This window comes from Pararge aegeria, chromosome 13, assembly GCF_905163445.1.
Source record: "Pararge aegeria chromosome 13, ilParAegt1.1, whole genome shotgun sequence".
NCBI classification, from domain to species: Eukaryota; Metazoa; Arthropoda; class Insecta; order Lepidoptera; family Nymphalidae; genus Pararge; species Pararge aegeria.
This window is the reverse complement of record NC_053192.1, coordinates 6,539,028-6,557,503: the sequence shown is the minus strand read 5'-3', so window position 1 is coordinate 6,557,503 and position 18,476 is coordinate 6,539,028. Positions and strand designations below refer to the sequence as shown.

General features: G+C 34.6%; 1 protein-coding gene across 2 annotated transcripts in view; it reads right to left on the bottom strand.

The window, feature by feature from the left end:
* LOC120628673 (matrix metalloproteinase-2-like) overlaps positions 1–17,594 on the bottom strand; it is a 236,229-nt gene extending 218,635 nt beyond the window's left edge. Inside the window, exons 1-2 of one of the 2 annotated variants that reach the window (XM_039897225.1) lie at positions 17,237–17,594; positions 8,673–9,400 (exon numbers count right to left, since the gene is read on the bottom strand). In XM_039897225.1, coding sequence (XP_039753159.1) covers positions 8,673–9,095 — 423 coding nt within the window. In that variant the 5' untranslated portion in view covers positions 9,096–9,400; positions 17,237–17,594. The remainder of the gene's footprint in view (positions 1–8,672; positions 9,401–17,236) is intronic. The other variant, XM_039897226.1, reaches the window with a different exon arrangement.
* Positions 17,595–18,476: the final 882 nt, after the last annotated feature.

The following is an 18,476-nucleotide window of genomic DNA, read 5'->3' as shown; positions in this document are numbered from 1 at the left end:
TCCTTTCCCCCGCATTGGAGGAAACGTTATACTTTTGGTTCCAGTCATTATTTCTAACACTTGATGTATAAAGTGAGATAGATTGATAAAATAATTATTGCAACTAAACAACGAATAATACCTATAAGAAAACCAAAATAGTACCGTTACTTAAGCCTATATTATAATAAATAAGAGAGATCTATGTAGAGTATACATCAGCATCATCACTAACCGATGATACCTTTTTCCTTAGTTGCCTGGAAGAGATCGCTACGAAACGATAAGGCCGCCTTTTGTATACTTCTTCTGTCTGTGTTTTTTTTATTCTTCTTGTGTATTTTTATTTATGTGCAAATAATAAATTTTATAAATTTGTGTATAAATAAAAATAAATACCAAAAGTAGTCTATATCGACCAACGCGGGTCTATAGTAACCTTCTGAGGGTCCATCGGTCAAAAACACATTTTAATATGTTGTATTTGCAAAAAATCAATATTAGGTTAGCAGGAGATCTACCAACATGATGACTATGAGACAACAAAAGTATTAAGACATCTGATTCAATCTTTATCTATGCACAGTAGGTATATTTTTTTAATCTATGGACTCAATAGGTAGATAGATAATGTGTTCTGGTCCATAAATAGGTAAGTACGACCAAAATAGACTTACTACCATTCTTATGATATAGATAAGGGCCTGGTTAAAATTGCTTAACTTTTGCAGTAACTTGGTATTTATGCATGGGTGTCTCAACTGGACACCATTGCCTAACCTCCTTGTGGAGTTTATTACGCCTTAAAATGTATGTTCGTTAGTAAAAAATCTCACGACTTCACTCGTTTTCCAATTAACAAAATAATCAACTCCAACTTTTAATTAAAATGCTACGTGAACAAATTTTTTATCAACGGCAGCTTTGATTTGATCGCTGATGTTTCGAATACTTCCTTTACCTTTTATAACACAAACTCATCGCAAAATTAATGCGTGACCATTAATTTTGCGATGTGCTTGTGCTGAATAAAACAACAGTTGAATAATTTTCAAAACGATCATATTTTAACCTTTAATAAGATTTTTTTTTTAAATATTCAAAAGCCACTAAATTGTACAAAAAAAATTACACAATGAAATATTCACAGTATTGTTCGAATTGCTTTTGATTTGTTTTGAAAGCATATTTTTAGAAAGATCGGATGTGGATAAGTAATTAAATAAACAAGAATTTGGTGCTTTTCATCGAATCAAGGGGCGGCATCGGCAAAGAGTTAAGGAAATATCTATTAGCCATAATACTTCCTGATCAATTACCTGGTGATCCTTCTTTTGTTTAACTCTTTTAAATCTTTCTGGCGATCGCATACATTTTGACCTACAACGTTGTTATACTCTAAACTATTACTGATTACGTTTCTATGATTGGTTCTTCATTCAATCAATCAATGTCTTAAAATCAACGAAACTGTAACAGTTTCATAACTCCTAACTGGTCTTACTACTTCGAATGATAAGGTTTAAACATTTGACTAGAATGCAGTTGACTTGGATATATACATGAAATATCAATTTCGTTACTGTTTGCGAGTGCAATAAACAAGTGAGATAAAAAGCGGAATATCGCTTATTAGCAATCTCTTTCAAGCAAACTTAGAATATGAGGAACTACTCAGTATTATAATCTGCTTTATTGTCTTTGAAGTTTTGTAGCATGGAACTCATAATGCTACTATTAGTAGAAAGTAGTAGTACTGAGTCTGATTTCTTGGCACAATAATTTATTTATAATTAACTTAAAATTCCGCTTACGTACCAGCTGTATTAGAGCCTATTGGTTTAGCGCGGAGCGATGGCAAGAGACCTGATGGTATGACGCTCATAACTTGGAGGCTTGGAAGGTCACTTCTGTGGGATGCAACTTGTGTTGATACCCTAGCTGCATCACACATCCAGGCCACCTCGTCAATGGTGGGTGCGGCTGCTACAAGTGCCGAGCAGGCCAAGAGGCGTAAATATGAAAACCTGGATAGCAGCTTCATTTTTGTGCCTTTTGGAGTAGAGACTTTGGGACCGTGGGGTCCGGAGGCAAGAGCTCTTTTCAAAGAATTATCGAAAAGGGTTATCGAGTCTATTGGTCATCCTAGAGCGGGCAGTTACCTTGGCCAACGAATTAGTTTGGCCATCCAAAGGGGCAATGCTGCCAGCATCTTAGGAACTGTGCCTCGCTGTCGTGGTTTCTAGGATGTTTTAGATTTTATTTAGTTTTAAATAGTTTATTTTAGGTTATATTTATAAAACAATTATTTTAAAGAATAAATAAATAGTCTTACTTTAAATACAAGGAGTAGTTTTTCATAACCGCATCAATCAGCTTTCAAGATTTGAAGTAACCATTTTAAGAAGTGAAATGCAGCACAGACAATGCAGCGTGGCCCTGAGTATACCTATCACACCTCAGATGACTTCTTGAAATTTACATAAATAATGTGAGAAAGTGAACTTTATGAAAAAGGAAATAAGGACTACGTCATATGCAGTCGAGCCTTTGTTTGAAGCACGGTAAGTGTCACAGGCACGGATACCATCGAAGCCATCGGAAGTAAACTTACTGTCTGCCGAAGCCCTTAAAACGTAGATACCACAAGCAAATTCGTAGGTTTACATTGAGATATTTGCAATAAATTCATTTTGATATTGAGACCCAGACATTATCAAAACATAAATCTTGCTTTGGTAGAAAAAAGACAAAGAAAAACTATATGGTGCTTCATGAGTCATAAGGCAATATTGCACAATAAATCGACCTCCCATTTACTTTTACCTGCACACGAAGGAAAAGCAAATAACATGTAGGTACCTACTACCATCACGCATTATCATAACCACAAAAACTAGCCATGGTCGAGTCATATCCTCGCACTGAGTGTTCTGTACATTACAAATATCGTATCGTTATTTCAAAAACTTAACGTCATAACAACCGTTTTCTAGACTAATTTTCACAAGAATTTCACTTTTAAGTTATAATAAAAGCTCTTTTTCCGAATATCTTTGAAAGCATTTCTATCCCTTAATCTTTTATTTTTTAAATGAATACTTAATTATGTCATTTCGAAACGACTATTTTTCAAGACTGCCCTAATTTGTTGTAAAAATTAAAGCAATACAAATGTAAAAAATAACTAAAGTCAGTTAATCTGCTGCTCTACCCGATATGAATCCATGCCGTCACGTACCACCACCTAATGATCTCGGATATGAATCGAAGTAAGTGCACACGCGACATTGAGATTCAGTCAATCGATTCGTATTTTTGTGGATACGCTTAAATATAGAATTTTTCTAGCTATACAGTGTTTAATTTGAGTTTACCAGGTCTTTACTGTTATTTATAAATTTTGGAACACCGATCTTGAAAAGGGTCTCTAAATTACGATACTATAAAAGCGACGTGATAAATATGCATTGTAAAAGTAAACAACGCTACAGACGGCAAGTCTCCATTCAGTTAGAAATAGGTTTCAATAGAGAAGAAATCCCGAGCGAAGGCAATATCGCCGGCACTGCTAAATGAATATAAATGAAAATACGGGCGTTCTAGGGTTGTAGGGAAAGAACTTTTTTTAACTTTGTCGTTATTATAAACATATTGCATACATCATTTGTTTTCATTTTATTAACATTATAATTTCCTAATTTTCCTTACTAAACATGAAAATGAAAATTGCCAACGGATTTTCTTACTTATACTACATAGTTTGTAAACGGTGACTACATGTTTTATTGAAAATGGAATAACCAAAGTTCCCTACACATGTATTTGTTTTTTTTACAATTAGTTCCTTCTGTAGGTATTAGGTATAATGTATAAAGGAACAACCTGATCAAAGACTTTTTTACCTTCTCTTTATTTCGATCGTACATTTTAAAACAACACCTGAACCGATAAATATAATTCAGCAGCCCCCAGTGTTTCATTCGACCAGATTTCAAAATGGCTGTCGAGGTTATTGGTTTCCGAACCCATTAAGATTTTTCCCATTTCACGGAATTGCCGAGCAACCTTTTATGAATTTTGTATCTGTGAATAACTATAAATTTTGTATTTGTTTGTTGTTTTGTTGAAAATGAAAGAAAGTGATAAATATTTTAATAAATATCGTTCTCAAAATATAAGTCCCATTCAAAGAAATGTCGCTGGCGTGATAAGATTTTCTTTTAGTTCATTTTTATCAACAAGGTAAACAAAATTGAAATTAATTTAGTCATGTCGTAAAGAATAAATTGAAATACCAAGTTATAAATGCGAAAATGTGTCTGTTTGTTTATTTGTTACCAATGTTCGGCTAACCCGATCTTGATGTTTGGCAAACATGTAGCATGCATCCTGAAATGGGCATAGGATATTACTTATCCCAGTAAAGATGCTGTTAAAAGTTGCCCGCAGGAATTAAAAAAATAACATTTGTTACCTGTGAATTCGCTAGTCCGCTGACCACTTATCTTGGTGAAAATTTGCATTTCCATGCAATTTTGCATCCTGAGACGGCCATAGGATAAATTTTATCGCGGGAAAAAAATAAGAGCATTTTTGGTTGCCTGGAAGAGATCGCTATTTAGCGATAAGGCCGCCAAATTGTACGTTCTACCTTATTGTGCTGTTGTATTTGTATCTCTGTAAATTTTCTCTGTGGTGTACAATAAAAGTGTATTCATTCATTCATTCATTCATACATTCAAGAGCAGACGAATAAAGTTTACAAATATAAAGTTCTGACTAGTTTCCTTTCCGGTAGTAACGTAAATACTAAATAATATCAAGCGGTGATTGTTCCGCAGAATAAATATATAGTACCTACTCATATAATAATATAATGTTAAATTTATCTTAGAAGGTGGTCATAACCTACAACATCGGCTGCCACACACGACTTTTGCTCAATAAAAAACGCCTTTATTACTCAAGCTATGAAGTAACGCATAGGCCCAGCTGTTATCATTTATATAGCTTCAACTCGACCTACATGAGCAGGATGCTGCTAACCATCGCGGCCATGCCGTGTTTGAACTATAATTATTTCGGTTGAACTTTGATTTAATTCACCCAGACTCAACTTTTTGATACGCTAATTAATTGATGAAGTCTGTTTGATTTCTCGTGCATGTTATCTTTTATAAAAATTATATGTGAAGTCTTGCATTGTGATTTTACACGATCGACATTTTTTTGTGTGATCTTAAGAGATTGATTACTCACTGTCTAGGCTTGGCTTAAATCAGTGGCGTGCACTGGGTCTTCGGCCAGGGTATGCATAAAGCAGATATGTAGCATAAAATAGAAAAATTCCCTTCCAATACGAGCTATATAAAATCATTTGGGTAGGCAGTGCTTTTGTGCCTGTATGATGTACACGCCACTGGTTGGTTCTTCATTTCAGTGAATAAATTATTAGATAACTCCTACAGTTTGTATAATGATCATGACATGGTAGGTATGTGACATTGAAACAGTGACGTTTCTAGACATCAGGTGCGAAACGTACATGTAATATGTATGTATAGGTTATATATTTGTATAGGTTATACTAAATTTAATTTAATTAATTGTTTACTCTGATTTCAACAAGCATCATGTCATATACCTCAGAATGACATCGAACTCGAAACACATTGACCTTCCTAACATCTTCTTAGGATGCTCCGGCATCGGAGCCAAACGTGCAAGGCGAATCTTAGTGGTATATCATATGAAAACTAAATATATTCATTACCTTTTGGTAATTTTTCTAAATTTAATCTATAAAAAGTCTACTTAATAAATATGACCACGCTAATTGATTGGTAGTGTGAATAGACTGCAGTAATTTTATTGTTCAATAAATAAATATCGTTATTTATTAGTCAAAATCTTTCTTATTACCCAAAACTTCTTAAAACAAATGAAACAAAGACTTGACATATACAAAGCAATTTTGGTTTACGCGGAACTCTGCCCCATTAACAATTACGTGCCAAATATCCTAGCAGTTTATCACTTCCGTTTTAAATTTTCCGGATTTTTCAGTAGCTGTCCGCGTTATAAATGGATGGTGTCTTCCCGACTTACGGAGTAGGACGTGGAGCCTCCCACTCGTCACTTAGCTCATTTATCTCGCGAACGGTCCATCCGTCTGTCACTGTCACTAATCTAATACGACACGCTAGCTTTTTGTCCCCGTAATAGTGGCACTCAGAACGCCTTAAAATGGCCGTTAATCCATCAGAATAAGGGAGCCCTTTTAAGGGACATCAACATTCCAGATAAAAGGAAGGACATTCGGAACGGGAAATCAGTGTATTCATGATCGTACATGGCAGTGTGGACCCTATGTGGTGAGCTAATAAGCGCTCACATACTATAGTATGATTGCTTATATTGTGTTCAATATATGGATGTTGGATAATCAAGTTTTCCTTTAGCTCCTTTACGAAAAGGTTATTTAATTGTTTTTTTTTTATTCGACTACAAGTTAGCCCTCGACTGCAATGTCATCCGATGGTAAGTGATGATGCCGTCTAAGATGGTAGCGGGCTTACTAGTTAGGGAGTATGGTAGTCATACCCCTAATCGGTTTCTACGCGTCATCTCTCCGGAAGACTACACCGCTTAGCGGCGCGTCTGTATCGGTAGGGTGGTAAATAGCCACGGCCAAAGCCTCCCACAGGACCAGACCACAGAAAATTCCGAAATTGTAAATTCCCAAATTGCCCCTGCTTGGAATCGAGCCCGGGACTTTCTACTTAAATTCACAGCGCTCACCGTTGCGCCAGGGAGTTCGTCAAAAATTTAATTGTAAAGTCGCAATTTATAATATAATTATTATGAAAGTATATTGGATATGGTAGGCATATTATAGTGAACTTGGAATTCGCTTGATAAAAAAACACAAAAGAAGATTTTAAGATTTTTTTCTTAGCTTAACTTGTACACAAATCCAGCGTAAAATTGTCAGCTATTAAAGTAGTCCTATTCCTAGGAATTATAAATATTCATTGTTTTGAGTGTTATTCGTTGACACAGAAACCAATAAGAAAAGGGCAGCAAATAACTTTTGAACAATCCGTACTCTTAAATAAGATTTGTGGTCAACCAATGTTTGACTGTAACATCCAAGATCACAAGCCCCATGCACTTTTTCTATAGCATTTGATTATTATTTACATAATATTGTAAGATCCAATAACTGTTATAATACTGACCTAAAATAAACTATGCAAATATATTAATATTTCTATTGTCCCACAAGTTAATAAGCTTGAGGGATTATAAATAACGAGAACCTTTTAAGGAATAAATAAACAACAACTGTGCTAAGTATTATCAAAAGGAACTTCCGTATACGATGTTTATTTACCTGACTCCCACGCTAATCTACCCAACGTCACAACCGTTTATCAAGTCTCAGAGATTTCCGGATTTTTTAATATTTATTATTTTTAAATTCTAATCTAGAGAGAGTAATCTATGGTTACAGCGACAAAGTGATCTATAGTTTCTTGCTACAAGTTTTTGATTAGCTAGCACGGTAGGAATTATGTACCAACGTACGAAAAGTTGCATACGATTATTAAAAACGTTTTACGATTGTTATTTTAGTGGATATCAAAAGAAGAACTTTTAACAACATAACATGCTAACAGTGGTACTTTAAATAGCAGGAGAGTCCCGAAATAATGATTCTTATGTGGTAAATCAACATCAGTCCCGCTCATTAAACAGCGAGAATAAACTGTAATACAATCAAACGTCTGTGGATCCATAGAAACTTTAGACAAACTCGTATTGCTTTTTTGGTACGACAGATAGGGATGAAGATAAGCAGACAATGGAAGTACTTTTATAATGTATGCAGCCGGTTTCCGGCAAGGGCCAGACGAGACAATTCGCTCGCTCGTCAGGGCATATTGTGCTGCTTTGTATGCAAGTCGTAACTTCGCTTTTTGACATGTCCCATCTATAAATAAATGGTTCGGATTTTCAATAAATTTCCCGTAAATCTAGTAAAGAAGATTTCAGTATTACTCAAATAGCTTCACATAAATCAGACATTTTCTTTAAAATAAGAAAAATAATTTATTTCATAAAAAAAAGAGCTTATTTACACATTATTTGATACAGAATACTTATACGAAGAAATGTATTTACTTGATTTCTTACAATCAGTAGGTAGGTTTACATAGTTGAGTTGATGTCCTGAAACTCCACTGTGTTTGTTATATCGGATAATATGCTATTATAAACAATGTGTGTAATACTTATTTTTAAGGTTCTGTATCACATAAACCGTCATAGTAAGTAAGTTGAAATTTTCTCAGATGATGTATTTCTGTTGCCGCTCTAACAGCAAAAACAGAATACAACAGACATGATATAGTTTTTAAAGATATAGAATGGTACGGAAACATTCATGCACAAGTATCACTAGGCCGGTTTTTATGTCTAAGTTTTAAGTTATACGCATTTTAATATTGCGTTTGTTGGAAACGCTATAACTTATAGCGATTCAAACCGGACTACTCGCCTACCTTATAGCCTATAAGGTAGGCGAGTAGTCGGATATATTTATTTTGTTTAGGTTGTTGTTGTTGTATTGTCTTCGAGACGTTAAATGTGAAAAAACCAAAAAGTAAATATCAGAAGGTACTTACCGTTTTCTCTGAATGTGTACTCCGCGAGGGTCTAGACCGCGCCGGCGCAGCTGCGCTCGTCGTCAGCAACATGAACACAAGTCCTATCACGGCCACCAAACGCACGTGCACTCCCATTGTCCTCCCGAACGCATCCGTACACTCCCGCACACATTTAAATTTTAAATCGGCGGCCCGCCTTGCACCACCATAACCGTCAACCCTCCTCATAATCGATCCTTTTCCATATTCGTCTTCCTTCTTATATAACTCACACGCGACCAAGCAACACCGAGTTTCGATTTGGCAGCCATATTTATCTTCACTACTAACTAGATCAGTCGAATTTACGTCTACATCACTGGAATGATTATCGTTCGTTTCCCTATAGATTTTTAAATTCATTTTCGTTTTCGAATAGTCTGTTTCCCGTATATGCCCCATTGTAACCGTATGTTTGTGTTTTATAGTCTTTGCTTAATAATTAACGAAATTCTACATTACTGTTGCGTTTGGTTAATTCGGTTCGGCTGTCTTAGCATGCTAGTGTGAACGTTGTGCGGTTTGCTCATCCAGAGCTACAGCATATAGCACTTTATCGGGAAGCTTCCTGTGTTCATCAGTGTTCCAGATTAATTTCTCTGCGGGACGGGATGCTGATATCGGGCGACGTGGGCGGTACGCTGTTTGCTTTACACTTAAAATCTTCCTGTGTGTTTGTGCATATCTTGTGGTAAAGAAGCGATTTTCTGCAAACAAAGATAAGTTATAATGAATGTAAGCTGATGAGAAAAAAAGTTGTATGGAGCTGGAAGAGTCAGCCGTTGTTTATAGTGAGTAGTCGTTTGAACCTTGAAAACAAAGAAGTTGTTTTAAACTTTATCACGTTACTTCGAATGAAATAACTATTTAATCGATTCTTCTTTTGTACCTTTGTAACGAAAATATAACACTTCTCTAAGCTTAAGGGTTAAAAACCTCGATAGGTAGATTTGATATTCTACACATACCCACATAACATTAAAACAACTTTCTGCCAGAAAAAATAATTCATAGGCAGACCTATAATGTTACTGCAATTTTTTTACCTACTTATATCCGTACAAAATATTTAATAGTCCAGTCATTATCGTAAGTTTACCTCGGACTTCGAGATACCCAGCTGTAAAGTCTGTAAATACTTGTATATTGACACCCTAAAACTTGTCTCAAAACAAAGGTATGGTAGGGTGTATGCAACTATTAAATTTCAAAGTCACCAGTCAGTTAGTTATAGACTCCATGAATGAGATGGCAATAAAATCTTCTTCGATAAAAATGTATTATTATAAATCGAGTGAATTAAAAATTATATGGCTCCCGCTAATGAGATACTTTAATACATGTTTGCGCAAAAAACTAAGCGGGCGAATATAAATACTGAGTGGGCGAATTTGATTTTATATCAAGTGTGCGACTATAAATTACGAAATTATACCTAAATGAAGTGCAATCTTGTTGGCCCGTGCTACTACTAACAAATAAAGTTAAGAAAAGGTGAGAACATAAATATTTTCATGCCAAGTGGTACAGTCGAAAAAAAAATCGGTAACTTTATCAGGTGTAAATTTCTTTCAAAAGGTGGCGTTCTTTAGATTTTATGGAATCCTGCAGGTGCTTTTCGGGATTATTCTCTCTTTTTCCAGGATGCCAGATCAATATACTAAATGTTATCAAGATCGGTGCGAGGTTGAGTCAAACAAAGGTACCAAACAAACACACTTTCCCATTTATAATACAGTTAACCTATTAGAAATTGTATGCCAAGTCGTGGGCAACCGCTAGTGTTCAATAGGGTTGATTCCGCAAGGGTTGAATACGCGAGCGAAGCCGCGGGCACTGTTTATGCAATATGTCTATGACACTACTACAGATAGTCGTGTTAGTCAGAATGCCATTGGCGCCAATTCATACACGTTTAATTTAGCCATTTGAGCTGTTTAACTTATAATTTATGTGATGCGACTAGGAAACAAACGTTAACGTTTTGTAGAGCAAATAAAAACCAATAGGCTCAATGAAAATGTTATAAATCAACAGGGTTGAGTGTTGACACCAAATAAATAGTCCAAGAGCTGGTGACAGATTTAATGGTGACATACTTAAAGGTGTTTTATTTATAACAGTAATTTTGGAAAGTAGATAACTAATTCCACTTTTAATAACTATAAGTCAAAGTCAGTTCTTTGTTCAAATAGGAACATAGATGGCACTTTTATGCGTACATGTAAAATATGACATAGAAGTGAATATGATATATAACTTGAAATGTGCCAGATATTTTACTTAATTGATTCGCATTTAAACTAATTCTTATTAAATTTATTTGTACTTCCTTAACGCCCTAACTGAGCAACCAATCAACTTAAATTTTGGCATAGAGTTAGTTGAAAGGACGGAGTGTAAAATAGGCTACTTGTTTACCCAGGGATACAAACGGTTCCCACGGGATTTGCAAGAAACCGAAAAAAACGCGCGCAATAACTAGTTTAAATAATAATTGACGCACCGCGAAATTCTATTGACAAGTTGTCGTTACTATAGTAGTCTACAAGACTGTACTCTCAATACAAGACTGTACTGTAACTATACAGTACCGTCTTGTATTGAGACTCAGAAGCCGTGGTCTCTTAGGTAGTCGTAATCAATAGAATACTTTATTACACATCTATACTTTTAATAAACTGTCACTGGAAGATTTCTGTACATTTAATATATTTTGAAAATTTTAACCGGGGGATGCTTCATAATCGATACTGAGTCCTATACTGTTTTTTATTTAATTTTTGTCTGTCTGTCTGTCTGCCTGTCTGTCTGTCTGTCTGTCTGTCTGTCTGTCTGTCTGTCTGTCCGGGCATCACGTGAATACTACTGAAGAGATTTAAATAAAATTTGGCATAGTGGTAGCTGGTATTCCGGGTCAACATATAGGATACTATTTATCCCAATATACAATAAGTTTCTGCAAATTTATTTCTAAATTATTCAAATTGAACCTATCGCTTAGAAGTTTCGCGGCAACGACGGGTCGCGAATAACATAGTTTGGAAATAAAACTGCACTATGTAGGTAGCGCGGCTATTAAGTTTCTAGGTTTTTTTTAATTTATTAAAACGATTTGGCGCAGAAGAAGGTGCGCGGGTCAACTTAGTAACGAAATAAAACACAAGAGGGAGAAACTCTCTACAGAATTATACTTAGGTAGGGTTATTGCTTGGGCTATCCAGTACAGCCTTTAGACCAACTTTGGTAAAATAATTTGATATAATATTAATTATTGGAGGTATGTATATATAAAGATTGAAACTTGTATACGGCTTTGGTATCGTGGGGCGATACAGAACAGTGAAAATTAAGAAATTATAAGCTCCCATATTAAAATATAATATAATAATATACTATGATAATACACACATAGCCGTCTAGCCCCAAAGTAGCTTGTGTTATGGGTACTAGGATAGCTGATGAATATTTTTATGACTATAAAACACATAAATATTTATAATTTACATATAAACACCCAGACACTGAAAAATATCACACAAACATTTTCAGTTGTGGGAATCAAACCCACGGCCTAGCACTTAGAAGGCAGGGTCATCAGTCGGCCGTCAAAAAAATCGATTAAAATTCGTAATTCGAATCGTCATCTAATTATTTGGTAATCGAGTGCCTTATTTCCAACATCATCTTTTTCATCCATCCAAAGTCCCACCTGGCTGGGCCGGCTGACGTATAGATGATATGAATGTTTAGCCCACCACGCTAATCTGAGGCGTATTGGCCTACTCAGGAAATTAAATGTAGTTAACCATTAACAGGTTTTAGTGATTACGATCAAGGCTGGGCTCAACTTGTTCTTTATGCAATTTTATTTAACCCTAAATGGGTTAGTCACAGATAAGTCACCTATTCCCTAAATTTTTTTCAAACACCTCTACTCAAAAAAGTTTCTTCACCGCATTTAGATTCGTCAGATATCCAACCAGCTGTCCGACTAAAAGTGTATGCTAACCAGGATAACGGCGTTTCCTATTGATAATAATCACTTGAATTAACTGTATTTCTAGCGAATCAAGTGTTTGTCAACCAGTGTTGATTATCGTTGCTCTTATTTAGATTAGCTTTAACTAACAAGAAATTTTATATTGCCGACATCAACATAATTTATACTTATCTGTGTGTCCGCATCTAAGTAGGTAATTAAATAGTTCTAATAAGTGGGTACTTTGAAAAGAACTGCCTCGTTTGTCTAGTGGTTAGCGTGATCAACTACGGATTACGAGGTCCTGGGTTCGAATCTCAGGTCGGCCCAAATTACACCTATAAGGTATTTTCTATTAAGGAATTTTCGAAAGTTAGGCAGTTGTGTCCCCTTGCCTCGGAGAGCACATAAAGCCATCGGCTCCGAGTTATTATCACTTAATTGTAGTAGGCCACCGACATGCTCTAAAACAATTTCTCCATTGAGAGAAGGTTTGTTGGGCCCAGCAGTGGGACGTTAATAGTCCTTTTAATCATCATCCTTAGATGATGATGATTAATAAGTACTTTAGCGTGATCTTATCTTATAAAAAATTTCTATTTAGCGGTTGCCCACGGTATAATGTAGCCAAACATATTTATAGTAATGTCCTTCTCCTACATAACCGTAAAAGTCCAAAAAAGTATAAAATTAAGTAGGTAATATGCCTGGAGACGGACATAGGATAGTTATTATACCGGGAAAATAAATGGTTCCTACGGAATTCATAACAACATTTGTTTTTTACCTAAGACTGGCTTAGCTGCTGAACCAATTCTAGCGCAATTTAATATACAGAGATTCCTTCTTCGAGCCGTACGGACAAAGAGTACTTTTAAATCCGAGAATTTTCAAAAAGAAATGGCTAATATATAAGCAAGCGAAGCCGTGGACATTAGATAAACATATTTGAAAAATTTATGACTGTAAAGCAAAAACCACAGAATGAATTTGTACGAAATCAATATACTCTTAGACAAACTAACTCTGATAATTTGGTTTCGGTTTCAGGCATTGTCTTATTATATTAATCAGGATATTTTTTATACCAAAACCAATATGAGTATGTTGATAAGTGTTGGAAACAGTTGCATGGCTGGCTATCTTTGATAAACGTATTTAATATTCTAAAGCTGAACAGTTTGTTTGACAGGTAGTTCCAGACATAAACTTGTACGTCTGGAACTTCCATTTCTATCTGAGCAAATCTTTAAGCGTTTGATACATCGTCTAGTGAATAAGGTTGAAGGTTATAAAGCTTTACGCAACGAGCCATAGTAGATGCGGCTAAAAACGCGAGGCTTGGCTAGTTTAGTAATGTGTTTAATAATGAATATATATTTTTTCATTTTACTACTTTCTTTATATACTCACTAGCAGACCTGCGTGTCAATTATGGCTATCCAAAAAACCACGTCAATCTAAAACTCCGTTGCGCGGATTTTGAAATACAGATGGGGAAAAAATAACGATGCTATCCTGTAGAAGCTGTTTGCTTTTCCGGGATAAAAAGAAGCCTATGAGCTATGCCAGACTATATTGTAGGTATCTTTGCCATTCGTTGTGGCGTTAAAACGTAACAAACATCCATCCATACATACATCCACCCATACATACATCTATCCATCCATACATCTATTTTCACGAACTTTCGCATTTATAATATTAGAAGGATGGTACGTATGCATTTGATCGTTGTCCCATATGCCTTGCGACTTGCTGTTATCTGTGAAGAATTATGTCCTTGATCTCCGACAATATTCATCAGATCTTCATTAAAATTAGACAATGCATGCTTATTAGTACACACTGTCAAATAAAAAAAAGAATGATTAAAATCGGTGCAAATTCGATGGAGATATGAAGTAAAATTGATAAAAAATTTCATCCTATATCCCGGAGGTAACTATTTGTCTATCGGGATAAAAAGCATCCTATATGTTGACCCGGGATATCAGCTACCACTATACCAAATTTTATTTAAATCCGTTCAGTAGTTTTCATGTGATGCCCGGAAAGACAGACAGGCAGACTTTTATACTGCCAAATATAGCTATAATTTAGTAATTAAATTTAAAAAATCCCATTCGTCATGCTAATCAGTCTTTTAAGAGCATAGAGATTTGTGGTATAAAATTAACAGCAGTTGTAGGATCTATCCCATTTTGTTTCCTCTATTTTATTTGATCTTTTGACCAAAACATCTAAGGTAGTTATTATTTATGCAATAGTTTCATTAATTCTTAGTTCCAAAAAATAATAATAGTGTTAAATAAACAATAAGAAATAAAATACGTGATATTTTCTTTTTAGAATTATCAAGACGGGACGGTTTATTCGGTTTTTCGATTTTGAACAAACCTCGACTGTAAGCTAAGTTCAAATTACTCTATTTGTCAAGATCGTTCATTTGATACCCATGTTGAGGGAGTTGTGGAAAAATTATGTAATTCGACATTTTGTGGAGGCATTTTGAACACTTCCGACTACCTTTCGAACAAAAAAACAATGTCACAATCGGTTCACCAGTTCGGGAGCTACGATGTCACAGACAGACACGCACACACAGACACGTCAAACGTATAGCGTTAAAAATACACTGAATAACTATTTTGAATTTATTCCACGTTTATTGGTTGTGCCTTTTAAGATTGTTTCTATTATTTTTAAAAATTAAAAAAAATACTTCACACTGAGAATTTGTTGAAAATATTTTTGTAAGCAAGAAAAAATAGACTGCGCAGTGATTTAATTCAACATTGAAAATATTGAAAGTAATTTTCTCGCGTTGCTTAGATAAAAAAGAGGCATAAAATAATAAAGAGGGAGATCGTTGTTTATTCTATTAGGGGAATGTTTTTGTTATGGGTTTCGTACTAACGCAGTCAGTATGATAATGACTTAAATTGTTGAGGCATTCAAAATAATGCACAAATAAAAAATACTGTTGAGTAAATCGGTAGGTATGTAGCCGGAAAGTATATATCCCCGTAAATAATTATGTTTATAAATTTAAGTATCGGTTCCCCGCGACTTCGTTTGCGTTTGCTTCAGTTTTCTGCAAGTTTTTTTCGGGGATAAAATATTCTATATCCACTTCTTTGAGAACTATATAAATGTCCACTCAGTGAAAACCGCTAGATTAAAGAGCCTAGTAAAAATACAAAGACAATAAATTTCGTAAAGTTTCTACTTTTTTATTAATAAAATTTCACTCATATTAATTAAGCAAATTGTTTATATCGATCTTATTCACTTTTCCTGAATTCCAAGGTAGGTAACAAATAAATAAACAAACAGAACCCTTTCGTAACAATTTCTAAGTCCTGAGAGTCCTGAGAGACTATGACACGTCCACGCAGTTAGGCTATGACCATCTTCAGAACAAAGATTTCATCTCTTTCATACTTACACTAAAACTAAACTTATAAACATTTTAATATTAAAAACTGCACCTTCTCATTTTCAATATGCATAAGTAGGTATTTATTTGAGTCAAAGACCCCCTTGAAGTAAAATCCTTATAAAAGTATTTTATAGTCTGTAAGTAGGTAGGTACTAAGTTTACTTATATTCATATAATATTCTATCGTCGCAAGATCAGACTTGGCGAAAGTTCTAAGGACTAAGGCAAGTGAACATTACTATTTATAAACGAACGCTGCTGATTCAATTAAAGCTTTAGTTCAGAACTCACAACTGGTAGGGAACAAACCAAACAATAAATTGTAACGAAAACAACGGCGCAACCGAGCAATGCGATGTTAAAATATAATTACAGATTCATTCAAGTCAAGCATTTAAAAATCGATCAATCAATCAATCAATTTTATTTTTCTTGCAGGTACAACAAATTATTCGATCGATAAATAATAGTTTCTAATAAAAGTTCAAAAAGTCCCACAATGTTAAAAAGGCTTTTAAAAATTCATTACTCCTTATGTCAGTAGGTTCAACCCATTAGATTATTTCTGTATAAGTATTTATAGATACCTACCTACTTACCTTCACATTATATTTGTTTATCAACATCCCTTGTAATAACATTATCTTAATTATTCAATTTCCTCAAAGATTTTTTTCTGTTACTTAGGTTTTAAGAAAAAAAGTTAATCTAACCAAATTTTCTTCGATTCGATATGGTAGTCATAAAGTAAAACTGAACTGGGATCTTTCTTTAGTGAGTTTGCTAGTGAAAAAGACGTGTCGTGCTTAACGTCCAATAAAGCAATAAAAGTTATGGAATGTCTTTTGTAAGTAGGGGCAATACATATATATATTTATATAATATATATGTATTATATATATTTTAATTTTAGTTTTACTCCATATATTTACACTCAACATATAAATAATTACTTATCCGTGGAAAATGATATTTTTTCTACTAATATTTTTTGGTGGGACTATATATCTAGTACGGTATTGATCGAAGGTAATTTTAGAATATAATAGTTAGTAGGTAAGTAAAGTACAGTATAAAAAATAAAACAAGCAAAACGTCATAGAGCATTTAACTTACATTTTCTTAATTCGCTCAACAAAATTTGTTGCAAAGAAAAGCACGAAAACAAAACAACTCCCCCTAGCGAGCTTCCTTTCGCTTTCATACGACAGAGACAACAAACATCCACACAGCCACTGAAAGCACTGCTCTACAAAACTTTACACTGAATAATATTCGGTAATAAAATGCATTACCTAGTTTTCAGTCACGATATGACAGACATCTGTGTAAATTCGCGCAGACACTACACTCCTGTCCTAGATTAATCATTCATACCTATGATTTTAATACAGAAAAATAACTTTCGATTTATTTTGTCGTGTTCGTTAGCAAAAATAAAAGTGTCCATGAGCAAAACGCCCGGCACGCGTTCGCCGCGACCACGCGCGATTGTCTACTAAACTTCGAGCGACTCATGAACTTCGGGTGAATGTAACTGCTTTAGGGCGCATTAGGGCTGTCGACAGTGAATCAGAATAAGTGACTGTACTGACGTTACTTCACGCGAATTGTAAAACAAACCCAATAACGCATCTATAGGTGCTCACATTCAATAATACAAGGTGGTTTATTATCTAACCGGAAAAACTTTAATGCGAGGCGATTCAGTGTTAATTGGGAATAAGGGGTTCGTTCCTAACGGCTAGTCCTTAAGTTATATTTTAGTTTTAGTCAAAGTCAAAGTCAAAAATATCTTTGTTCAAGTAGGCCCATTGGTGGCACTTTTGATGCGTAAGTACATTACATGAGTAGTACACGGTAGTAAGATGATGGCGATAACCATATTCGTAAACTTAAAACTAAAGCTCCGAGGATTCGGAACGTATCCTGGTCTAAGAAGACGCCGGGTGTTTTTTTGTTATTACCATCTCACATTGTCATTTAAATTATTAGAAGAGCAACCTGGTTATAGCGATAATGGGTGTACCTAAACCCTAAGGTTTTTTTATCGTTTACTTAGTCCTTTATACTATAATCGGTATTTTCTATAAGCTTACGTTTAATAAAAACTTTGAACTTTTTAAGAGACTTCTCCGAGACGTCAATGGGTAGTTTATTGTAGAATAGTATGTATATTGGCTCAAATCATTCAATTAATTAGACATTATAGGTTTATTTTATATAGGTATACGTAAATCCTAGCTTAGATAAATTAACTATTTAGATAATTATATCACGGCGTTGGCATGATCAGCACAGGTTAAATTAGCATTGTTTTTTTAAGATACATTGAAAACAGCGCTCTTATAATTTT